Source organism: Sceloporus occidentalis, unplaced genomic scaffold (genome assembly GCF_023333645.1).
Source record: "Sceloporus occidentalis isolate IW3139 unplaced genomic scaffold, rSceOcc1.0.p SCAF_11, whole genome shotgun sequence".
In the NCBI taxonomy this organism is placed as follows: domain Eukaryota; kingdom Metazoa; phylum Chordata; class Lepidosauria; order Squamata; family Phrynosomatidae; genus Sceloporus; species Sceloporus occidentalis.
In genome coordinates, this window is record NW_028316991.1 from 10,330,053 (window position 1) to 10,357,630 (window position 27,578).

The 27,578-nt window shown below is 36.1% G+C and overlaps 1 protein-coding gene across 1 annotated transcript; it reads right to left on the reverse strand.

The window, feature by feature from the left end:
- Positions 1-292: 292 nt before the first annotated feature.
- LOC149305542 (triple QxxK/R motif-containing protein-like) lies at positions 293-27,578 on the reverse strand. The gene is made up of 4 exons (XM_089477563.1): positions 27,518-27,578; positions 18,824-18,909; positions 6,800-6,902; positions 293-315 (listed from the first exon to the last, which is right to left on the reverse strand). Exons 1-4 carry the CDS (start codon positions 27,576-27,578, stop codon positions 293-295), a joined length of 273 nt encoding a protein of 90 aa, XP_089333689.1.

Below are 27,578 nucleotides of genomic sequence, written 5' to 3' on the forward strand. Positions count from 1 at the left end.
GTTGGCAAAACTGTGTTATTGTGTTGCCGTTTTTCCTTTTATACACATAGTTTAAAAATGTAAACATTTATATAACACTTTCTCAGATTTTCTGTTTCTAATATACTACACATCATTAATATAAAAAATGGGTTAAAAGCACACCGGCATGTTGTTTTTTTTGGTTATTTATTTTTACTTAGTAGCTCATATTTCAAGCTGTACATAAAGGTGAACTGTGTCACAGGTGTTAGGAATTGGGCTTATTTTTTAATTACAGCTCATTTACATACCAAGCCTATCTGAGTTTCTTTTATACTTTACTGACAGCTACTTCTGCAAGAGAATATATAACAAAAAATTATAGTAAACATGACAGCAAATTTATTTTCTAAAACATATAAAACTTTTTGCCCCCTCAAAGAAGCCCCCAAGCAGAAGCTCTGACATTTTGCTCTACAATAACCTTATGTGAACTTCCGCCAAAATGACGGAGCGTCTTTTAAGATTCTCTCCCCGGATTGGTGGATCGAGGGAGAGGACATCACCAGAAGCTCCGACGTTTTGGCAGAAGTTCGTCGGGAGGTTATGCTGCAGAGATGTAGGCAAACAGAGAAGAAAGAAGAGAGGAGATAGAAGAAAGGGGAAGATGCAGAACAAGAAAATGAGAAACACAGAAGAGGAGCTGCGAGACACAGAAGCAGAAGTGGTCAGCAGAGAAGGTAGGTAGATATTCAGAGAGCATGAGAGAGTGAATGAAAATCAGAGTGTGAGAGATTTGAATTCCTTTATCTAATTGGGTGCATATATATATTCTGTAAAATAATTTGCACAGAAAATAGCACTGCCCCGATTGTTATGAGGAACAACACAACTAAGGTGAGACCTAAAGAATACTTTGCTGACATTGCAAAACTTCTGACTCATTTTTATTGCAATAACTAGAAACATCAACATTTAAAACCTCAACGTATAGACTGTAACCTGTGGTGTGATGCGACACGCTTTGTAATTTTGATATGTTGTTCGTAGAGATTCCAGGTGTGCAATGCATGAATGCTCCTGAATAACATAATAAGAGATTGCATTGGAAACAGATAACCCGGAAGTCAAATGAAGATTCAAGCTTTCCAGCACCTGTTGAACAGCTGTTGGAGTGTCAGCCATAGTAATTAACTCATCTTAAACTACTAGCTGCTGAACCGAATGTAGTGTAGCCTGCGATGCCAAAACCTTAAATATGTAAGAACCAACTGTATGTACAAAAAGGAAAAAAGTGATGCAAAAAAGGCATAATAATTAAAACAGCCAAACATTTAATCCAGATGGCAGCTTTAATCCAGTTTATTTAAAAAACAGTTTCTTGACTCTTTTGAGGAAAGGCAATAAAGTAATTGTTAAAGTAAATTTTGATTAATATGTTCTTGTGTTCCAGTTTCTATATTAATTAGAGATATGCAATAAAAAAGTCCTTTTTTGGAACCATCAAATTAAAGACAAGGAACCACAGATTTGTGCTCTGGAAAATCACAATAAAATAAGATATTTTCCTTTTTTGTCAAAATTCAGATATTGGTATACAGAAAGTTTTTTTTTATCTCAGACGATCCCAGCAACTAAGAAAAGACTTATTATGTTCTGAACTCTTACAATACAAACAGAACAAAGCATGCACTGTAAATCAACACAGAAAATGTGAAAGGTGCATTACGAACTGGTGGAGCAGATTATAATAGTACAAGAAGAGAGAGCAAACACATCTGTGACAAACATAGTAATACCGCAAGATGATACGATTAAGGGCTCTGTCACCTAAACAGTATTTACATTGTCATGACATAACCTAAGCGGATGACTACTGTAATGGAGAATACCTAATTTGCACACGATGACAAATTTTAGAAATGTGGACTGTTCTAGATTTACTGCAGTCTGCTACGGCAGATAGTTTTTTCTAAGCTATAGGGACACAGTCTTATTAATGTTTTACAGGTGATTTCTCCTTTAAATGCATGAAAATAGCAGTTTTTTTGCAGCCATATCGTCAGACGGTGCTTGTCATGTTTTATATAATGTTTATATAATAGTATGTTAATATTGCTACACAAAGTTCTGGTAATGATATATTGTTTCTAACTTCTAGATGTGTCTGTAGATATTTTTATGATAATATTCCATGGTGCTGTCGGAAAAAAAAACAATAAAAAACCTCCAAAAATTGTATGTGAAGTCAGAGGGCAGGAATTCATCCATCTCTAGCTACAATACGTGTTCATCAAGAAGTGTTAAGTCATTGACAGTTTTGTGTATTCTGGCACTAGTCGGTGGAAGAGGAATGGCAACATTTCAAGTTGTTTATGTTGTGATGGATGGGTGCTGTCAGGATCTACTTGTTAGACTTGAAAACTGACAAAAATAACCTCTTCTTGGGGGAAATAGGCAAGCGGAACACAGACTGTCTCTCCTGCATTCTGAAAGAGCGAGGTATGTCACTGCATCTTAATTGAACTGAACGGCACCAAGAATACAGGTAAGCTATAAAGGCCATCGGCATCTACCTCCAAAAGTAGACAAGAATGGTTATTAGTTGCATGATCAAAGCTTAAACAAGCATATTCTCCCAAAGATAGATTAATAGCGGTGATCTAGATTATATCAGCCCACGATCTGCGTCTTTTCCATTTAATTATAAAGGGTTGACTTATTTTGCAGAGCTGTACAGAGATGATCAAAAACTTTTTGATAAGATTCTTCTAGGGAAAGCCGTTATTAAAGGGACATTTCCGCCGTAGCATGTACTTTAATGCATTGGATAGTTGTGTGGTTCCTTTTGCAAATGCATGGAGGTTTCTTTAATGAACTCAACCAACTCTTCTATCTCTAAGCCTTTCAGAGTAGTTTGCAGAACTCGCTTAGGCTGCAGCTATGGCTGGAGTTTGTATGACAAACACCAGAGTTGAGCTCGCTTTGACTTGGCCAGTTTTGCGATACATTTTAAAATCAAACCTTTTGAGTGACCTGATCTTATTTGTTCAAAAACAATGACTTAACAATAGCAATAATTGTACTAACTGAACAATACGATTTGGATTCTCATTAACTAAACGCAGATTCTCATTAGCTGAAGGTCACCTTTCTCTGATCTATTTAGACTAATTTTTAGTGACCTTTGGCACGGACCAAACTTGTTTTGTTGTGATAGGTCAACATTAGCATGTACTGTCTGACAGGCCAAATGGGGTCACATGTACAAATAAAATGCATTTTTACCCTTATAACCTGGCATGACAAGCTCACAAGGACTTAGGGGACAGAAATCAGAATCTACACCATAAGGAGAGACCATTTAGCTAGTCTATTCTTCATATATTCACTTTTAAAACACCCTTCTTTCTCTAAAAGCACAGTTTTCCAAAAAATGAACCAGAGTTTGTTTCTATACAAAACCTTCATTGTTTCAAAAGTGGTTACTGTATGTAATCTGTTATAAGAGGAATCCATGGACATTTATGTTATTTGCCTCACTGTCTCACTGTCTTTGTGCTTTCTGAGACAAGCATAGCTGGAACTGAAGAGATAGATCATAAGCTTGTTTCTGAGAAAATGGTTGTGAAATGAAATGTATCAATTTACTTTTCCAGAATGAATTAAAAATGTGCCTAATGGAAGCCTGGCTGAGCGACACCTGTGTTCCCCACAATGCTGGGGACACCGTGAAACGTCTTGGGGGCTACCATGCCCACCCCTTTTGTAGGATGTAATTAGCCGTCTCTGAAAACATATATAATTGCTCATATGTGAAAGCTGCACTCATTATGGCTTATGTCATGATGCAAATACACACACATGGCTACTTTGCATAGAAATGAGAAATACCATGGGACCCCCCTGTATCATCAGAGATGTATGGCGTCCATACCTGGGAACTTTCCGGGTTTAACCCAGAGATTGCCGGGTGAAGCTTCGCTTCTCCGGGTCAAGGCGTGAATCCTCCGGGTTGCGGGAGCTCCATGCCCACTCCCCGCCCATTTTCCCTTTAAATGGGGGTGTTTCCCGCTGCCGCCAACGGGAACGCCCCCATCAGCGGGAACACCCCTGATGTCAGCGGGAACGCTCACTGATGGCAGTGTGCAGTCCTGGCCTCGTCCGGCAAGGGAAGGCTCCGGGCAGCCGGAGACCAAAAGTTTGGTACCCAGGTATGGTGGCGTCTATGATAAAGTAGTTACATTATTTTAAATTGACATGAAATGTATAGTTTAAGACATTTCTACAAATATTTTCACCAGTACACCAGCCAAAACTATTTTTTTCTCTTATAATGTTTGCAGAGCATGATGGGATTTGTAGTTCAAGAACCGCTGAAGAGCTGCCTGATGGCTACACACGTTTATATGCTATTCTTCTCATCGGTACACACTTGACACCATTAGCATTAAAGAGTTAAAACACCAACATTGCCTGTTTTTTCCCCAATAAAATTCTGTTCTGTAGTATTAAGTGGTTAAAATAACTTAAAATTCACTGTTATAACTGCCAAATCTTTATGCCACACATTACCTCAATTAAGGATAGCAACAGATTGTCCCATATTTTTTATGATAAAAGGTAAAATATAATACTTCACAGTTTTACATATTTATTCATCTAAACAAGCTACAAAATAATGCTGTGACATCTGTTCCATTAGAGCGTATACCAAAAACAAGCTCACTTTCTCTCTCGCCACTGACATGGTCAGCGCAGAATAAGAAATTAATGTAAGAAAAACATAATAAAATGTTAACAAAAAACACCAGTATGATGGGTTGGCAAATTAGCAAGGATATATATATATATATATATATATATATATATATATATATAGTCCAAAATAAGTATTTATTTTAGAACAGCTGACTTGACTCTCGCTGTGATAATCCTATGCAAATGAATGCCACAGCGTTAACAATACCACAAGGAATTGTCATTAACTTTTACCCCTCCATCTATACATTTGCCGCAGTTTTGTATGTCGTTTTTGTACAAAATACATGTAAGTAGCCATAATATTGATCTCCATGTCTTATACATCGCCAGCGATCAAGAGGCAGCCAGCCTTGGCAGATCAGTTGAGTTTGGGGTATAAAAGAGCAGATAATGAATTCAGTCATGGTGTAAATGCTGCGTGTTTTTTTACACTAGCCCTGATGGCCGTATTCGAAATGCGAATAGTGACAGAATCACTTTAAGACCAGCTTTTACATACCTTGGCTCTCTGTGCAACATTGCAGATCTTTTAGTTAATTACGTGTTTTTATTCGGATTAGTATATTTTAGAGTGTCTTCCTATGGATGAATATAATTTGTTTTTAGCTCCGTTACCAACAGTTTTCTTTTTGCATTGGAAATCCATTATGTACTACACTAAGTAGTTCTGATCTCATAATTTCCACATTGCAGCAAAGTGCATTATAATTATCGCCTCAATCACAAGAACATATTTAGCAAGTAAATTTCGGCTCAAGTAGATTTCCTATTTTTATACATAAATTGTAGAATACTTCTAGCTGGCTTCTACCTACCAAATAATTTGTCATCGCTAAAAGTTTCATTTAGATTTAACGAACATTTTTATTCTACTTTTCCATACCCGTCTTAAAGACATGATCCAATAATTTTGGGGGTAAAAGTACAATCTATTTACACAGCTCTTATTGTTGTACGCAATAGTATTTGGCTTCCAATCAGGTCATTTAATACTAGTGCGGCTTATAATAAAAAGTGTGGGGGTTTTTTTCTCCATTTTTTCCCAAGGGGAAGTTTAATGCCCCTGGCACTTTTATTAAAGACGAATGTGCATGAATGAACTCTGTGACTAAACAACTAAAAAACGTACCAGACCTAAAGTTTGCAGCCCTGTTGCTGCAGCTGCTCTCCTACTCTGTGGTCCCACATTTCATGCCACTGATTGGGTGCTTAAAGCAGCCAATCAGCAGCAAGAAAACACTCCCACTGAAATGAATGGGACACGTGCATGCACAACGGGTCCTGGTGAGCCAGCACTAGAGGTGACTGGCAGTCATTATATTACATGCAGGGAGATTTTTTATATATTTGCATGTATATAACTGTAAATGGTATGTAGGCCGTACCCAAACTATTAGAACATTAAATAAAACCAGCTTTTATTATTTCACACAGATCAGACTTAACACTGTTACCAAAATATTGCCTCTTAGAAACTGGTACATATTTGAGAATAAAGCACATACCACATACATATTAATATTTTAATGAGTTTAATTAAAACATATTCCTCCTTTTTGAAATGTTGACATAAGCATGTACAATCACAGTGTGTCTATCATTTTAAAATCAAACATAATTTAGAATAAAGTAAGATTCACCAGGAATGTATGATTCTTTCGCTTACTGCTCCCTCCCTACATTGTCAACATTTTTTTGGTCCTGCACCAAAGAAATCTTAAAAATGTTTCGCAACATATAGGTTAAACCTAAAGTTATTTAAACGGTACATTTGTTCAAGAATTTCATTTAAAAAATCATCAAAGGCATATCAAAAAGTGAATTTTTGCTATGTTTAAGCAGACAATGAATATATTTCTGATATAGAAAGTGACAGTAATAACAATCATTATGTATCCAGACTATATTACACCGTATTTGAGAAATGGAATGTTTCAACTGTCAGGAGTGCAATAATTAAAATATTGCTCCTATTCTATGGATATTTGCATTCTGAAAGTCCTTTAGTGCACAGCAGTCTAGAGTTATTTTACTCATTACATGCATGGACTGACATCTTCCAGAACCTAATTACCGAAGTCTTCGTTAGAGTTCTCTTCTGAAGTCATTTTAAGGTAGAAGAAGGCATAGGCGGCCAACAGAGACACGGATAGGGCTACCAGGATAAGAACCACCTCCTAGAAAACAAACAAAAATAAAATTAGTTGGGGGGAAAAAAGCTAAATATCTTACACCATATATTACACCAAAAAGTATGATTCCACAAGTAGTAGAGAGTGAGATAGCGATTTTAAGATTTTTGGCTCTGGCAAAATTCTGGACCAATAGAAAAAAAAATGAATGTAGGCAGTAAGGTATCGCTTATAATGTATAACAAAATATTAATAAGGTTATAATGTGTTACAGAATGTGTTAGGAAGGCACAACATTCAGTAAGCATGTTAACATATGCTGCCATATGCTACCACAGCGTTCGGTGATCACAGAGTATTACAATTTTGTAGCTCGTCAATGACACAAACTGACCTGGAAGTGAAAAGTATATTTTTACTCATTTTTGGCAGATTGTTGAATTCTCGGCACCACAGCCTTCACTAGAAAGATGGTGAAGCTACTTTAGCTTCATCACACACACTTCAATATGAATGTCCCAGCACATATGAGAGGTATGAAATACAATAAAGTATTTATTACTTGACTGTATCACAAACTTTATATTGTATTGTGGAAAACTGACCCGGATTACAATTTTATTTTATTTTTGCCCCACTGTTTGGTCTACAATAATACGTTCATTTTCGACTATTCCATTGAAGCATTTTGCCTAAAAATGTATAGATATCCTATAAAATCCAACACTTTTAAGAGGAACTCTCTTATATATGAGATTAATCCATTATAATCAGTTATCGCCTGGGTTTTCTATTTTTCTCCTCCTCACCTGTTGTTTCTGTATGGCATCTTTTTTATGTTATATACTAATTGTTATGTCTTGTCTTCATTTCCTATGATCCGTATGATGTGAAGAAGCATCAGAATCTGCCAGGTTAGGACGTTGTAATTCACTATTTTTACCCAGCATTATTCCATCAGCCTTATTATGATCTTGTATTCATACAAATTGTTTGAAACCACACAGTTTCTCCTTAAAGCTATTTGTACAAATATCTTGGGTAATGGCAGAGATGGAGTGTTCAGGGTCGGGACGTATCTTCCCCTGGGAGTCTGGAACATTTTCATACTTTTTTTTTTTTTCAAGACAAGTTAAGCTATTCATAGAAACCTAGTTTAAGGCAAACAGACGATATAATTGAAAAATACAAGTGGGAAAAAAAATATCTGACCCATAAAAGAACCAAATAATTAAAACTACAAAAGTCCCTACCTCCTTATTAAATGTATGCAACAGATGTGCTTGCACATGCCTACTGTCTGGGTAGCAGGCATTCTAAGTCCAGATAACTAAGTCTCTCTGGGCACAATGTTTTAATTTTAATTAATAAGTCATGGATACCCTCTTGCACGCATCAATCTATAGTACCCTCATTTTTCTCTTCTCTCATATAATGTCACAACAGCTCCCGCATACAGTACACACAACTATGCTGCGTTCATATTATTAGACATTTTTAATTTATTATTACTTGTGACAGGAGGATACAGAATCTTATTTTATACTCGGCTTGAGATGTCAGAGTTCACGCCCTTGTGTTTCCCCTCATCATCTCTGAATACCAAAAACTGTTCTTTTTTCAACTTGCCTCAATTTTCTAGTATAGTTTGGGTATAACTATAATAATAATAAATAATAAAATAAAAATATAATACATTTTTAATGGATAGAGTAAATAGGGGTACAAAATTAAAGAATGGTCGGTCTTATGATAAGGTCATGTGGAAGGACTGAAACGTCTAATATTTACTTTTAATAATATAGTGGCTGTAGGTAACACCTGGGCATTTTCTTAATGTGAACTTCCACAAATATACACAATACATACATAAGTACAAAAAACATGTTAGATATCAAAAATAGCATTTAGAATATAACACAGCATACACAAATACTGATTACAGGTAATTACAGGTTTGGCATTAGTAAAGTTGATGAGGTTTTTAATAAACACAAAAAGGTATCAATCATTGAGTTCAAGGGAACACAGGATCAAGAACGGGAACGGGAAACAGAGAAACAGCTTCATTCAAACTTCAGAGGAAATCACAATCCAGTTAGTTGTAATTTGTAGCATATGATTTCAGTATTGCTTGATCATTCATAATGGCAATGTTTACTACCCAATGTACTGTACAGTCTGATGTCTTCGGCTGTGCAGCCAATAGAGCCAGAGGCATCTGCACTAGCAGGGACTTTCAGCGGAAATAAGAACGATTTCTTCTTGTGTATATCGTACGTGGGCAGATGCTCCAGTTGTGTTGGCCAGGCATCCTGCTGCTCCGATGCTGATGCTGCCGATGCCAATCCAACCACAGGGGGAATGATATAATGGTACATACTGGTTGATGATGGTAATCAATCTCAATTCTCTTTTTCTCTCCAAAATACACAAACTTGGATCGGGCATGCTTTTGGAAGGCAGCCACATAATCTCCCAGAGCAACAGTGATTAAGAAAAGAACGGCATCTGATTGCTTTGCAAATGCAAAATGTTCACTAGGTGTGAACAATTCATTCTAGAATCATTCTGGTCTAGAATCACTGGAGAATTTTGTATATCCACATAGAATTTTTAGACACCTATGGAGCACATGGAAACGGTTTGGTTCACATTTCTGCTGGCAAAGAATGTGATCGTTAAATGAATAAAACTAATTTCTACCAAGGGTTTATTGTGCACTGCATTATGACTACACAGTAGATAATACAATAGCCCAGAGCGCTCTAAATAGTTTTTAGCATTTGTGTATTATCCAAGTGTTTCACGGTCTGTTCAGACATCCTTCAAATATTTATCAGGTTGGTTGTATCTGAATAGGAATTGAAAGGACAATAAATGTAATATCATATACTTTTTTTTTAAATTACATTTATAATCAATCCATTTCAAGTCACTTCATTCTGAGCTACAAGGTAGAAAATAACTAATATAAGGGTTCAGAGTTCAGTGGTGTCCAGTTCCAGGAGAAGACATCACTGGGCTTGGTGTAAGGAATCCACCTGTCCCTAGGGGTTAGGTGGCCATATGCCAGGCTCTGAGAATGAAACTCGCACAGTTAAGTAAAAATCAAAGTGGAAGAAGAAATGGGAACACTGCAGGTGTAATGGCACCCATGTCGTCATTGGAGCACATGTCCACACAGAAGATAGCAATCGGGACAGTTTCAAAATTTGGTAAATTTCGCTTTAGAGCTGACCCCCTACATGTTGGTGACATTTATCAAAAGTAACCCATCAACATTTATCAAGGCAGGCAATTATTAAGACAATATACGAAACTGTATTTAATTAACATGATTAAAATCACACTGCTCCCCCAACAAAATACACAAACAAAAAAAATCTACATTTTGTTTTTGCGGTTTTAAAAACATAATCGTCCCAGGCTGTGTGTGCTAAACCTTTTATGAATGCCCCTCGGAAAATGGAATTCATTATGCTGGCTGCACTCTGTACTCATGCTAACTTCCTATAAATAACATTAGCTCTAACTATTCATATAAAGTTTCAACAAATGGAGACAAATAATCAGTCTGAGAAAAGTAAGTCAAGATGGTGGCTTCTTTGAGCAGATAAACATATATATATATATATATATATATATATATATATATATATATATATATTTATTTATTTATTTTTTAAGCCCGTGGATAATTTTTTAAACCACTGATTAAATAGTTACTATTTCACCTGAAAAAAGAAATGGAACTATGTAGATCAAGACTGACCATAAAAGGGTCAATTCACAATTAATCTGTATTTTTACTACAATTCTCAGACTCCCGTTATTCAATGACCTATACACTAAACCATTATTTCCATGTCTCCTTGTCCTTTAACATTACTTTGTTAATGAGGTTTTTTTTTTAATGGGATTCCAAGAACACAGTACCAAAAAAAAAGATAGGTTAGCGACTAACAGGAAACTCAATAAATTCTGGCCATGGAAGTGATTAAATAGACATAATAAAAACTCCAATTTTTATTACATTGCCAGTAAGCAATCAGAACGAAAAGTTCAATATTTTAAGTTTAAAGTAGTCGTTTTTAAAAGACATCAGCTCCTTTAAATCAAGCCATTAATTGTAAAGTAAATGCATATGGGATACTTATTCTTTGGCTTATGGGTAGATTGCTTACAATCTATAAATAAAATGAGATATGTACTTTATGTTACCAAATGTGTTTTGCGGTAAATAGAGTACATAGCTATAAAACATTTAGGTTCAACATCTGCCTAATGTTGTTTATAGCACAGTTTTCTGTGTGGTTTCATGAAAAACAAAGCTGATTATTTATGTTCCAGTTGCACTCAAGCTCGACTATGGAAATAAACTGGATTTTTTTTTTTATTTTTTTTTTTTTATTATTATTATTCTACTCATTATTCTGTCCTAAATCCTTAGATCATTATCCAACATTACTTTCCTTCAACTGCCTCCTCAGCCCCACCAGGTTGGGAAAATAAGATACTTTTTCTTTGTTACTTAAAACAAACTTCACATTGAACTATATAGTGAATGCTGTGATTCTAACACAGAATGTCAAGCTTTTAATTATATTTGCGATAACAGAAACATTTACTTTTTCTTTTGCCGAGATGATGATGTAACTCTGCTTCTCAACTTCATTTAGAGGCAAGGCAGAAAACAGATAATCCATGGAAGTTAAAGGGACAGTTTAATGTTCCCAATACCAACGTTCATTCATTTTGTGGGTACTTTAACATGCAATCTTCCAAAACACAAAATAACTTACCTGACTCAGAAGATGCAGCCCTGGTGCTGCAGTTGCTCTTCTCCTCGAAGGTCCGACTATTCTTATCACTGATTGGCTGCTTGAAGCAACCAACTAGTGGCAGGAATGAGTTTTCATTGAAACCAACAGGGGCATTTTCTACACATGCACACGAGGGTCCAAATAAATACCTTCCAACAGCTTTTCCCAAACCAGTGCTGGCAGATATATCACGTGCAGGCAAATGTATTCAACCAAACACATCTCTGCAGCATTTGGAAAAGGTACAACACATGAACCATAGAGCTATCATATGAATTAAAGTGCATATGATGGCTGGACTGTCCCTTTGAGATAAGTGCCCCCAGGAAATAGTGCATATGTTTCAGAAAATATTAACCCAACATATGGGTACTTTTTAATGGTTTAATTTTACACATTCTTTAAAAAGAGAAGAAGAAAAAAACCATACCTTGCAGCTCCTCACCTCCTCCATGGTCCTCTGCAGAACCCCCCATGCATTTACAAGGGGAACACCACAAATTGGAATGGACCCTTCAGCTACCATATGCATTGAGTTGCATATGCTATCCCGAGTGTCCCTTTGAGACCCATTGAATAGTTTAAAAAGTCAATTTATAAACAAGTCAAACGTAATTTTAACCTAATTTAACATCAGGAGCCAATTCTCCATTCAATGAGTAGATCTTCCCGATAACTAAATAAAACCTTTTACCACATAGACACTGGCACTCCAGTTGAAATTAAATATGGCCCTGCTGTAGACCTTAATAGCGTTTCAGTAAACAGATTTTATTTTCCAAATTCCAAACATATTTGTTTTGGTTTCTATTGAAGGTTTTGTTATTATTTTGTGAGCAGGCTGAGATGATGTGTATTTATAATAATTATTGGGTTTTCACCATACAGTTTCACCAAACAGCTGTTGAACAGAACAGAATGAAAAGGAAAGACTAAGACTGGGGTAGTACTTAGGGCTACCAGCTGTCCCAGATATATATAATAAAGGTCTTTTTTATCCATACAAATATAACATATTTGCCTTAAGTGCAGCAATTGTCACTGTTTGACTAAGAAAACATTTGAGGTACAAAATTTATTTTTGGTAATCACACACACAAAAAAATTTAAAAAAAAAATACACACACACACACTACATGGACAAAAGTATTGGGACACCTGACCATTACACCAACAGAGACTTTGATGACATCACATTCTAAATACACAGACAGTAATATGTAGTTGGTCCCCCCTTTGCAGCTATAGCAGCTTCCACTCACCTGGGAAGGCTTTCCATAAGATTTTGGAGAGTTTCTGTGTGAATTTCTGCCCATTCATCCAGTAGAGTATTTGTGAGGTCAGGCACTGGTTTTGGACAAGAAGGCCTGGCTAGCAATCTATTTTCCAGTTTATCTAAAAAGTGTTCGACGGGGTTGAGGTCAGGGCTCTGTGCGGCCGGTCAAGTTTCTCCACACAAAACTCATCCAACCATTTCTTTATGGACCCTGCTTTGTGCACCACTATATAGACAAAAGTATTGGGACACACCTCTTAATTATTGAAATCAGGGTTAGGCTAGGCCCAGTGAAGGAAAATTTTAAATGTTTTAGCATACCAAGACATTTTGGACAATGCTATGCTTCCAACTTTGGGATAAACTGGAACAGAGATTGCGAGTCAGACCTTCTCAACATCAGTGTCTGACCTCAATACTGCTCAAAAAATTAATAAGGCATATTAAAAGAAAGAAAACAACCGAGCTTCTTGCAAAATCCTAACTTGCTCCCCTATAATGTTCTCCTTTTTCCTGTACTCCCTCATTTATCTCATATTTCTTTGTACCGTTACCTATTCTAACCCCTTTCCATAATGACTTGCAAGAGGCATGTGTGCAACACAGATACTGCCATTTTCACACACCCCATTCAGACGTACATGTTAAAGTTTTACATTTTAATAAAAATAAATAAAATAAAAAATGTTAGCAAACAAAATTCCTAATGTTTATCAATCTACTGTAAGTTTACCCAACTTTTTTCACAGTTCCTATAAAAACCCTTAAACCTTTAGTCTTACCAAACACTAATCATTCAGCGTGACCATTTTAACCATGACGTTTAAAAAAAATTAAACACAGTCTAACACGTTATTATAGAAAGCGGTCCCTTGCAGGCTATATACTAAATAACTAATCATCCAAACCAATGATCATTATCACCTAATTTGGGGAATATAAATCACAATACATTTTGGCAGACGTGCTCCATTTTAGGAAGCTTAACATCACAAATGAATAAATTAAAAATTTCCCTCGAAAGAAGAAATCTTTAAAAAAAAATTTAAAAAAGCCAATGTACACCTACACATTCTGTATACCTGTATACTCAAGAAGCGCCTGTGTTTGTTTTTCATTTCTGAACAGGACTTCTTAGAATATTTGAGAGGATTTCATTTTGTCAGATGTGGGCACCGAGTGCCAACTAAATGTCCCCAGGGAGCGGATCATGCCACCAGCTTCCCTTGCCACTGAATGACTTGTTTTGTGCTGGGATAAGAGCTGAGGGTTTAGTGTCAAAAGGTTAATTGCTGTCAAACAAGCAAAACTAACCCAATAATTGAAGTTGAAAAATAATTAAAACCTCTAGTTTTAATTATTTAAAAATGTCATTTTGAAGGCTTTGATTTTTATTTATTTATTTTACAGAGAAATAAATTCCTCCGGTTTTTTTTTTCTTCTTCTGCTTAGCAATTCTGTGTTGTCTTTCTGACATTATCACCATGGATAGAATTGTTCTTTGGGGAAATTAAAAAGTTTTGAAAATCAGTGGTTGAAATAATCTTTGCTACCTTAAATACTGCCTTAAACCAACATAGTAATAATATTCTGATAAAAGAACCTAATTAGTAGGAGCATAACCTCCAAGGGCATTAAGATATTTTTCTTTTTTATTATTTTTTTTTCTAGCATTCAAGGAGCTTCATTAATTTGATCTTTCGTATTCAGTGCAAGTTTGTGGTGTCTCGAGCACAGGATCAGATTAATTAATCAGGGTACAGTGAAACCAGGTGGTGTTGAGTTCCTAAACCATCCAATAAGCGCTATATAAATGCATACTATGTTCCATATTATATTATTTATATTATTTTTATTTTTAAGAAAAGTCTCACATTTTTTTACCAAACGTGATAAGACAAATTATATATTTTTTTCTTTAAATTTTATTATAGTGTTACCAACTATAATAAGTCTTGTGGAGCATTTTGATGCATGCAAATAGAGACAAAAAAAAATGTACAGCATTGGATGTGAATGCTCTTTACGGAAGGGATATTTTAAGGTCAGCAATGTGGCTACTTCCTAAGTCACTACAACAAGCAAACATTAGCATTACACAGAACAGAGGTCAGATGGACTGCGGATTTTAATTGTTACTAAAATGTTTTATTTACATCATTACGGGAATTATTTATCAATTCGCAAATAGGTAATGGAAAGGAAAACATTTTCAATGGAAACAGTGAATCATATTGAGCAGATGTGTCTAGTTTTTTTCCTGTTAGTGGGAAACTACATTATGTTTAAAATACAGAGAGATGAATTTTATGGGGTGAAATGGTAAGAGAATTGGATAAGACTCGAGAGTGGACTGGGAGGTCACACGTTATTTTCATCATTTCTTCTCAATGGCACCTAACCCGTGAATGCTCAACACAAACTCCAAGGATATAAATCCTGTCTCTTTGCTCTAATCAGAAATTACCTTTGTTTGCTAACCCAAATTCTACAGAGCAAGAAACAACTTCCGAACACAATGAGATCACCGAGGAGACCCTGAAGTCAGAAGACATCAGCGGAGCTGTGATGTAGCTCCTTAGTAATTTAGTGGTTCTTAAACCAGTCACCAAAGACCACCATCATTGGTGGGATGACTAATTCAGACCATTTTTGACCTATGTGGAATGGTTTGAGTATCAATTGACTAAATGAGACTGCAAGGACGGCCATTTGATATACATTATCCCATACAGTCCTAAAAATACCACCCAAAGGTTTTTTAGCGGAAGTTGTTAATATAAAATATAAGGAGACAATCTTAAAAGCGCATTAAAACTAAAAGCCATAAGGTTAATGAAACATATTTTAACAAAATTGGCAATTTCCTTTCCTTTACCAACTGCAGAGATTATATTGTGAAAACATACAGCATGATGTGGCAATTCTTCATCAAGATCTGCAATCAGCAGTGGAAAGAAAGCATTTTTTTTCATGATTATAATGGCAAATACTGGAAAGAACCCAAATCCATCATCTGGCCGTGGAGCAGCTGCTGGAGCTTGGTAGTAATACCTTGGCATTTGCCATTAGCTAGAATTTATAAAATAGTTTTTTCATCTGTCACATACAAGGAAATGCTATTCTGTTTTAACATATTTTAGTATCTTTTTACTAAATATAACATGTAGGTCCGACAATTCTACGTCTACCTGCCAACCTCATTTTTATGGATGTATACGAGGGCACCTGTAAACAATTTGCTATTTATTTATTATAATAGAATATATAAATAGATATTTTCTAAAATGATTAAGGAAGAAAAATATCATATAACGGTTTAATCTCTTGTACCAAAACAAGACAACACCTGGCCAGTGCTATCCTCTTCTCTTGAGGCGCTGCGAAGAAAGGTCCTTTGGGGTATAATTACTAAAGGGTTTATAATCTGAGTACTAATGTATTATAAAATAAGGCCGCAATCATTTTGTATGTTTGTTAAGTTTATTTCACAATAGGATTATAACAATTAGGATACATTTGTAGTAAGCATACAAGATGCAGGATTTTTAGAACAGAACTGGCATATTTGTTAAATAAGTTATCATTCACATTATTTTGTGAAATGTAAAAATAAAATAATCACACTAAAAATAATTTAAACATAGAAATAAGTCAGAATCCATTATGCTGGTAGCTCAAGCTTGATTAACCCCAGAAACTTGTACCAGTGTTGATACATTTGATTAAGAAACACAATGAGCAGATCAGATGAATGTAGATAAATATAACAGAACAATTTCAAGGTCTTCAAGTAGCAATTATAAATGGAGATTTTGTTAAATATTTGAAATTGTTAAACCTTTAAAGAGTATTTGTATGCAAAATATGAATGTTCTGCTTAGAATATTATATTTTTGTTAGATGACAGACCCATATTTTGGTAACAAGTCTTGTCCTCATAATAACGTTTCCTCCAATTTTTTATTTAACCAGTGATCAAAGATAAAACATAGAACATGACAGCATCTATGGTTTCCAGTGGTTCATCTACTCACCATAAGAGATCAAACCTTACTTCTTATGTAGTCCTTGGCCTTGTCGTATGTGCACAATAATCTGATATATTACCCTTTACATGCCTAATTCCAGAGCTGCTTTACCTTCTGAATGGCCTTCTGGATTAGGAGAAGGCCACTCTACTTGTCTACTACCTTCTCACTGGATTAGTAGAAGGCCACTCTACTTGTCTACTACCTTCTCACTGGATTAGTAGAAGGCCACTCTACTTATCTAATACCTTCTCACTGAATTAATACTTTCTTGCATTAAATGTCATTCATGAAAATAAAAAAAACATAACAATTCTGAAACATTTGCATCAGAAACTATGTGCATAACAAATATCAATATGCGATATTAGCCCCTCAAAATGTTTTTTGTTTATTAGAAAAAAAAAATTGCAAATAGGAAGTCATCACAAATAAATATCTAAGTTTATTGCATCCTATAAATGTGATGCTGCGTTACTACCATCAATTCAGAGAGAAACAGTTTTTTTTAGCATTATTATTGGCCATGATTCATCTGTAAAGGGAATTATAGATTTCTGAAAAACAGAGGAGATGTTCAGTAAAGCTCTCATTCTTTAAAATGAACCAAAATAGTGATGTATTCTTCTCCCAGGCTGAAGTAATATGCGGACACAGAACACTACGCTTTTATAGAAACTCAGAGCTCCGGCGCTGAACCTGCTGAGATTTAGTTACGCTCTAAAAATGCTATTTATGCTGTTGTTTCAGCTGTATGAGTATAGAATACCTATTTTTTTTTTATCATAGCAGCAAAATTGTAGGTAAGACTATGACACGTCTATGTTTTGTACCCGAATGACACTCCTGACCGATTCTGTGTGTGATTTATTGCAGTATAATGTAAATATGGCACATTTAACAAAAATCTGCTCATTTGCAGAACTCATAAATCCGTGTCTATACCCATTGTACAAAAGAATATGATGCCACTATATGAAACAATAAATAATAATAGTGGCCGTACCTAAAGCATAATATCTAATCCAGTGCTGGGACATAAGTTGGTTAACGAGTCAATTACTAAAATCAGTGAGTGATCACATAGAATAGGTCTCAGAGTCACTACAACATTCACGACACAAACAGCATCACAAGGTAACATGTTCTTGCACTATCTTGCCCTTTAAATTGACGTGGCTTATTTGTTTCACCCGTTTCACAAATGAAGCTCATATTATTTGATTTTCCACAATCTATTCGCTATGTGAAACCAAGTAATTGCTCCAATAAAAAAGCACATAGAAATTTGAAGCTGAAAAATGAGGAATTGTCAATACGATAATTATACTATATATATATATATATATATATATATATATATATATATATATATATATATATATATATATATATATATATATAAAATAGTATCAGAAGACATTGTGTGCATTATGTGAGTAAAAAGAATGCTGCTGCTCAAAGTTACATTGTCAACTTCATCATAGAGAATCACAAAGATGAGCAGATACATACAAAATAAAAAAGGAATTATAATGATAATACATACACACATATACGCATAAGGACATTAAGCCTTTAACCCCTCGTTGTGCACTGCTTACCCCCTTTGCCACTTAAAAGGTAAAGCTGGTTAGAGAAGCTATCAGAGGGTTAATTGATGCCTTAAGTAAAAAGTCTGTGATAAATATTTCAGATGCTGCCATTCTACTCGGGTTTTGAAGTGTCATAAGCAATCTCTCTCAGAAATCAATATTCACACAGCACATCCTGGGGGAAAAGGAAGTAGACATGCAGGGAAAGTTTAATGTAAGATAGCGGATAGATTTCTACCTTTATCCCTATTGCCGTTTTCTTGGCTTCTGCTTTTAATCTTGTTGCTCTTAATACGGACTTGGTTTTCTTGTAGTCTTGTCTTCCTAAAGTAGAAAGTGCATGAATTATTGATGAGGAAATGTATACTCGTAATTATTTTAGCATTATTGATTTGGTTTTAAAGAAAAATATATATATATACTACTGCAATAACAAACACAGCAACTTTGATTATTTTCAAATGCCACATGAGAATAGAGTTGTGCGCACGCCAACATGAAGGTGATGTCGCGGTCACGTTCGGTTTTGCATATTGTCTTCTGCTTTTAAAACGGATATTTTATATTTTCAAATTCAGAAAATCTTTTTGTAGGATCTCTGTGTAAATTACTATATGAATTAAGAGATGAAGAGGCTCCTGCCTTTTTCGGGACGTCATCAGGAGTTGCTTTCGCTAATGATTTTCTTTCACTTTATGATTTAACCATTGATTTACTTGCTTAAAACTACTATTTTTTTATTTATTAAAACAAAAACTGAGTTAAACATCAGCCTGACAGTTATACATAGTAATTTCATGAAGAAAATGTACGCACGCCCTACATAGATTATATAGGTGTAATTACAAGATTACTGAATTATTATGCAAATTGTTCTAATTCTAGTGTTTTCCAAACTTCACATATAACCAGTGAGGATAACACACTTTTTGATCCCCATTTGTATTTCCAAGTTTTCTCCCAACTTTCTTCCAGCACTATGGTCAGAACTCAAAGCTTTAGCTACCTATCCAGCTCTCAATATGTAAAAACTAATACTTTATGGCTTTGAATGGTGCCATATAGTAATTTTACTTTGAAAGATGCGGAATAGGATGTAAAATTAGAAAGAGGACAGCTATCATGGTCTTTCTTCATCTCTCAAATACAAGTGAAAATGCTGTACTTGGGTGAAGCTTCTCTTTCTGTGTACAAGGAGCAGCTACTGGAAGCTCTCAGAGGTCTTCACCCACATGAGAGTCTTTGAACGAAGAACTTATAATCATACTTAATCCACTGAAAGCGTTTTCTTCTAATTAACATTGTTTGAAGACATAGAAAGTCTAAAAACAGTAAGATTACAGTAAGGTATCTAATCCACGATTGTCAAACTCACCCTTTTTAAGGGTGTACGTTTAATGACTATATGGGAAAGACGGAGAAATAACCTGCTGTAACAAAGTAGGTCTGTATGGTTTATTTTTTATTTTATTAATTCTTTATCTGATAAGCCCAACTAATTAACACTTGGCATCATGGTAAATCCTGTTAAATCAATCCTCTATGCTATGCATGTCAGAATGCCTCTTATTTTTGCAACTTTGTTTTTATTTGGATTGCCAATGTAAGAGGTCCTTACATCCACTGCATACAATATGATGGCATATCAGACAAATATATATTAAAAAAGGTCACATCAGGTCATATCGGCATTTTGTAAATTTTTAAGAGAAAGAAAGAAAAAAAAACAGAACACTCCAAATTTTAACCCTATGAGATCCAGAATAGAAAACCCTCAAGCGCCACATGGGGATGTGCAGTTCACACACACACACACACACACGGGTTTATCCACGACACAGAGTTGGTCCGATGGCATTTACTATGTATGTATGTCTGGTGAATTTTGCATGCTTAAAGCACCAAGATAGCCGTGCATAATACATCGTTATAATGCAATTAGATCAACTCCTTTACTGTACTATAACTCAGTTATAACTGTTTAGTTAATAAACCTCACACACAAATCAAATTAGTATAATGCATACATATACACTCCCATACATCAAATGGCTTATGGAGCCTAAACATTTATCACTCTCCACCAGCGGCAGGTTGCTTATGTGCCTATTTTTCTTTTTTTTTTTTTTACTTATACCGCTGTCCAAGCTCATTATCATGAGAATATCTAGTTATTGTTTTATGAATGTTCATATTTCATAGAGCCCTCCTTTGCTTTTTCTCAGAAGACTTCCCAATATCCACACCGATTATCGTCAAGCGGCAGCTCTGCCCGCAATTTCTGCTTTAAAAATTAATGCATTGCTATTTTCTAAATACGGCTTAAGCTGCTTATGAGCACATTACGCTACCATGCAGACACACTCAGAAAAGCTTCCGAAACTGTTGTTCTTTCAATGAAAAAAACAGCTGGTTCTGGATGAAAAGCATGTCTTTGCACCCGGGAACAGACTTGCTTCTATATTTTTCTTAATTGTCATGTCCTTTTATTTGTCAGTAAATCTTTAATTTCCCTTAATATGAAGTTAAAGGAGAAAGAAGAAGCTAGACTTCATTCTACGAGATGCAGACTTGTGAAAAAGAAACAGATGACCGTAAAGCTAAAAATATTGATGGACTATATTCTAGTATATAACTATATATGTTGCTTTTGCATATTTTGCATTACGTCTTTGTTTGTGGCTATAATGAAATTTTTATTTCCTAATAAAATGTTTGGGCTCCAAGTTTAGATCATAAAAGGATGGATTTAGTGCCATTTTTGTGGTGATACCATCCACAGCACTAGAAGAAAATCGTGGGTCACAATATATTAATTTGACATTCAGTCTCATGCAGTTTGTAGCAAGACCTGGTACTATATGCTATTACCGTGTTGGTAAGTCATACCTTTGCCCTGTTAATAAGTGTCCATTAGCCTGATAGAACATAATAGATCCCATTTTAGGAAAAAGTATTGGAAGTGCAATTTTACATTCACCCTCAAGGATGAATAAATCGGTCTAGAAATGTTTTGTGATGAATACGAGCACAAGAAACGATCTAAAACGCTAAGTATGGAAGAATGGCTTTACATTTGCATTCAGCCACACAGTCTCTCTATTCTCTGCTCTACATAGAAAAGGGCAAAATTGCTATGATTACAGGTGTTTGGGGTACACGTGCGGCACCCTTAAAACGTATTAAAATAAATATAAATCTATATTTTATTCATATGTAATGGCACATAAAATACAGTAACTGGGCATTTTTCAATCTTAGGAAGTGAGGCAATTTGACACTAATAATACATTTGCTAAGGACACATCATCATTTTACACAACATTAAGTGCTAAGGAACAACTTTTTTTTCCATTTCGGAGACACAACATGCTCCAAGCTTCAAGTTGACATATTACATTTAATGGTAGGTAGATAATCCATCCGTTTGTTCACAAGAGGAAAATTAAATGTTCTCGCAACTCATGTTCAGTTTCCAGCTAAGCAGAGAAAAGATGCATTAACGTAAACTGGATTTTCTGTAGGTTGCAAAAAAAATTACTGGGGAGCTAAAGTACAAACGATTTATAAAACATTTGTGAAAAGAGCATTTTGGCTTTTTTTTTGTCCAATGTGAATTAAGTATAGAAGCATCCTCTCTGCTACTCAGCTAAGGTTTTACTTAGAAAGTTTAATTTCTTATTATCTTATAGGCAGATAAGGTAGGGCAGGGCTGATTAAGATGGTGCTTCTGGGCCACGACCCTGTCATTTAAGTATTTGTCTTGTTAACGTTAAGTAAAGCTTTGTAAAGAGACTATGTGTGTATATATATATATATATTTAGGCAGACACGTTTTCCACTTTAGGAGGGACAGTCTCCCTATGTCCCTTCATCATGTGACACTTGCACAATAAACACTTGGAGAACTTCTTCTAGAGACACCGCAACATACCATCATTGGGCATTTTATCTAAAGGACCCTCAGTCGTCTCAATTTTATATACGGGCAGCACAGAATTCCATGCACTGCACATATGGAGACACTAGCAGACCCCATATTTGAGATACTAGCCAGTGACACTGTCAAGGAAAATATATAGACAAACACATACTGTATAATATATATATATATAATTTTTGTTTTAAGACAAATATACAAAAGGTATTGATGGTAATAGCTTGAATTGCATGCCATCCAACTGTCCCTATTTAAGAGGCAGTGTGTTTGTGGGTCCCATATGTTTATATGATGCATCTTTATTTGAAAGTGCTAACTGTGCTGTCAGCTTAGCACCGACCTACTGTGTAAAAACAGCACATTACAGATGCGAATATACTTTTCTTAGCGGGCTTTTATATCAGTATGAAGAAGGCATAGGCATACCTGGGAACTCTCCAGGTTTAACCCGGAGTCTCTGGGTAGGGTACCGGCATTTAGCCACATCAATTCTTGCCCACTTCTCATACTCATTCACTTAGCATCTCCCCTAGAAGAGGGAGAGCTCCAAATAACCTATGCAGAGAAGTTCCATATTTGTGAAGAGCATCTTCTTATCTGCTGTCAAACTCTGTGCTTAGTTCTCCATATTAAGCACTTTCCTCCCGAACCCATCTTTATTTTATGTAAATAAATGTGGATCAAATGAAAATTCAGAATTACACATTAGTGGGTATACCTTTTACAATATCTTTAATAAGGTAAAGTAGCAAGTTTGGATATCCCTCTATAGAATTAAAGCCTTCATTTTTTTTTAAATATTGGTGATATTACATTAATGTAAAAAACAAACAAACTTTAGTTTCACTTTAAAAAAATACACTTAAAAGTCAAAGATCCTATAGGTTCCTTAGTCAATAAGATTTATAATATGAAAGGTTTACCGCTTGGGCTCCCACCAACATAAGCTTGCACTTGACATCACTTTGTCAATCACATTAACATACTTTGCATTTCATCAAAGAGAAACACAGAGAACAAAGGAATTCATAACCATGGAAGCAAAACAAAGGTCGAAAAAAGTATTAATTTATCACCCTATTAAATAATGTTTTGTGGTATCACGCTGATTAAAATCTGGAGTAGAATTTAATTATGATAGCTATGTTCTTCAACGAATTTCAGACAGCAGGAAGCGCAGGAAAAATATATATAGGAAGGATTCAATTAGCAAGTTTGAATAAAGCTTTGTAATCTCCCTTTCTTGAGACATACGGAAAAAGTAAGTAGAATTACCGCTTAATGGTCTGTCCTCTAACACACAAAGAGAATTTGTCTTGTAATACTCAGACATGAAAAATAACATACAATATAAAATACAAAAGCAATAACTACCGTATTTGCTCGATTATAAGACGACCCCCCAAAATCTAAATATTAATTTAGGAAAAAAACTAAAAGCCTGAATATAAGACTACCCTATAGGAAAAAAGTTTTACTAGTAAATATTAATTCATGTAAACAATTTTTTCCTATTTAATAAAAGCTATGATTGAGAAAAATATATATATATATTTTTTTTTTAATTTCCTTTTATTTGCCAACCTGCCCCCCCCAGTTATGCACATCTGCCCCCAGAAATGCCTTATACCCCCTATTTGCCACCCTGCCCCATGATGTGCCTTTTAACCCTCTATATGCCAGAGTGGCATATAGGGGGTTAAGAGGCATATCATGGGGCAGAGTGGCATATAGGGGGTTAAAAGGCATTTCTGGAGGTATATATATATATAACTGCTAACAGCAATCACACTCCTATCAAGCCAAGGCAGCCAGTACATGCTGGAACCTGGGGATGATAGGAGTGTGAGTACAGCCGCCCTATGCCATGCTACCACCACCACCCCCCTTACTCATCCATGCTATTACACACACTCTCATTCACAAACATTTAAATACTCATTCATTCCATTAATCACACATACTTGCTCAAAAACCCTCCCCCACCCCCTTACCTGAACTGGCCCCGCCCTCAGAGGAAGGAGGGGGGGTAGAGTTATGCGAGGACTGTGCTAGCTTCCTGTTATCCTGCATCTAGTAGAAGAGACGCTGCTCGCGACCAAAGCACTGTTAAGCAGCCTGGCCCCAGCAGACATTTTTTTGAGGTCTGATAAAAACCTCGTCTTATAATCGAGCAAATACGGTATTTAAGTATATAAAAATCCTTAAATTATTTTATTTAAAGGAATAGTCAAAAAGTAAAAAATTAACAAATCACAAATTCCTTGCAGCCTTTATGTGTGTGTGGAATTTGGGAATACTCCCATTGATTTCATTGGAGGTAACTTACTGCCATTGTTTGACACCTTAAGCAGCCAATCAGGGGCAAGAAATTCCAGATCATGGTGGAAGAAAGATTTGGTGCCACCAGCTTATCCATGAAAATGTAAACAATAAAATGCATGTGTCAATTGAACAACGTATTTATTTAAATAACCGTATACAATTTTCTTGTAATTCAAAAAAATAAATAAATCGTCATTCAAACTATTAAAATTGTCAAGATGTGACTGGAAGAGTTGTCGACTTTCATTTTTTTTTTTTTTATCAAGCCAAAATCGTTCTATGGACTGGGTGTGAGATCCTGCCCTTGGGTCCACTTAGTTTTCCTGGTGATTGACGGAAACCTCTTTAAATCGTTGTATGCCAGCCATTCATCTGAGTGTATTACAAAGCCTATTGGACACCCCCTTAATATATAATATAGCGGTGCCACAGCGTTCTACATAGAAGCAGCGACAGTCTGATCCCTGCTTTAGCTCCCATGGTCCATCAATTCTAGCTGATAGTTCCTGTTATTTACAGCATCGTCATCTTTGAGGAAGGGGTCTTATCACCCCTTAAGGTCCTCCTACAATTATATTTTCCATCTGCAAATCTGGCTTAATCTATCTGAATGGAAAGTTCTCAGCTTCCAACCATTTATCCCCTTGCTTCAATAGAGACTATAGCCGTATAAACGTTCCTGGGCATGTTGAAGCAATCTATCGCAGAAGACTTTCCCATCAGGTTAGTGACAAGGAGTTTGGCATTCTTTTTGAGGGAATAAAAGGAAAAAGGGCAAAAACTCTCCCTTTTTGTTTTGTCTCCTTTTTAACCGCATGGCGCAGCTCCTTATCCATCGGCTCATCCAACAGATTATGGTGTCGGAGAAATGTAATTGCAGTATCTTCGTTTAATATTATGTGGTCAACATCGATTCAGGGGTCACTCGCCACACAATTACTGCTTCTATCTGTGACATCATTTAGAGAGAGCAATAATAACTGCCAATATCAAAGTGGCACCAAAGCTGCTTTAGATGGTAGAGGGCAAATGATAATTTTTTAGAACGGCTGCCAGTTCTGTGTAAGGTAGGAGTTACCCACAGAGTACTTCAATGTGCATTATTCTATAGTAAGGGGGTCAGGGACATTAGATTGCCCCTTTAAGAAATATTAACATGACAAAGTTAGCCAATAAAATGCAAAAAACTTTGAGACTTTTCTTGTTTGCTTTATTTCTAGCAGTTAAATTGCTGTGTAACTACCCAAGCGTCCTTAACATTGTAGGTTTTGAAGGTATGATCGCCATTTTAACCTTTTTCAGTTTTATCTTATTTTTGCAGAAGAGACACTGGGAATGCGTTACAAGCATGAAAAGACAATAATTTGACTGTACAAAAATTATGGTCCATGTAGAATTCCCCAAATGAAACAAGTTTTGCAGGTTTGTTAGCATTGCATTTTCTAAGCGTGTTTATCGAAATGCCTTAACTTGACAATAGTTTTAGGAAATTTGTTAGCTGGCAATTCCGTAAGCCTGAACCAAGAGAATTCTCCTCTGGGTCTTCCCGTCTTCTCCTTGGCCCAGAGAGGATTGTTTGAAGATTTAAGACTGCAGGTCATCTAAATAGATTCTGAATTTTAAAAATTACTGCATAATATTTTTGCTTTTTTTTTCTTCTAGTGTTTAGCTTTCATGTACAGCACTTCACCTATGTGGCAACCAGGCCCGGACTGGCCATCAGGCTCACCGGGCGTTTGCCCGGTGGGCCGGGCGGCCCAAGGCCGGATTGACGTAGGGGCTGATGGAGCTTCAGCTCCAGGCCCCTACCTTAAAATAGGCCCAATCAGGACCGGACTGACTGGGCCTATGCGGCCTCTAGGGCCACATTAACGCAGGGCATAAGGGGCACCTGCCCCTGAAGCCCGCAGCAACTGCGACCACGTCCGCCACTCTAGGAGGCCGGGCAGCCCCCACCAGGGCCGGCCTTAGGGGTGCGCGGCCGCAGAGGGCTTAAATTAAAACATCGGGTTTTTGGTTGTTTTTTTTTGTTTACTTTATTTAACATCCTTCATGTTAAATAAAGTTTGTATAACTTTATTTAACATGGACGATGTTAAATAAAGTAAAAAAAAAACAAAAAACCCCGATGTTTTAATTTAAGCCCTGTGCGGCCGCGCACCCCTAAGGCCGGCCCTGGCAGGGGCTGCCCGGCCTCCTAGAGTGGCGGACCCGGTCGCAGTTGCTGCTTACTCCGGCAATAAGGTAAGTAGGGTAAGGGAGGGGGGGTGCAGTGAGAAGGGGGAGAGGGGATAGATAGAAAGGGGGAGAGGGGATAGATAGTGAGAGGGGGTACATATTGAAAAATGGGGAAGGGGGTACATAGTGATAAGGGGATAAGGGAATAAGGGAATGAATTAATAAATGTGTTAATGATTTGTGTGAATGAGTGAGTAAGTGTTTGTGTCTATCATGAATGTTTAAGTGATTTGGGGAAATGCAAAGATGGTACATGAAGGGTGGGCTTTAACAATAAATAAATAAATAAAAATGCACTGCTCGGTCTTAAATGCCCGGGCCTATTTTTTGTCCCAGTCCGGGCCTGGTGGCTACAAAGTACAGCCCCCCCCCACATTATATATCAGCATATACCACCAATGGCAATTAACCACACGAATGTTAACATACCTATTTGCTTCCGGTATTGATCAACCGGTAATCTTGACGATGAAGCATCTTTTTTACCCAT

Coding starts and splice junctions, on each gene's coding strand:
- LOC149305542 (XM_089477563.1), bottom strand. CDS start 27,578: ATGGGTAAAAAAGATGCTTCATCGTCAAGATTACCGGTTGATCAATAC. Junction 6,903..18,823: donor AAACGGCAATAGGGATAAAG/GTAGAAATCTAT, acceptor TTTGTTTTCTAG/GAGGTGGTTCTTATCCTGGT. Junction 316..6,799: donor GAACTCTAACGAAGACTTCG/GTAATTAGGTTC, acceptor ATTCTCTTGCAG/AAGTAGCTGTCAGTAAAGTA.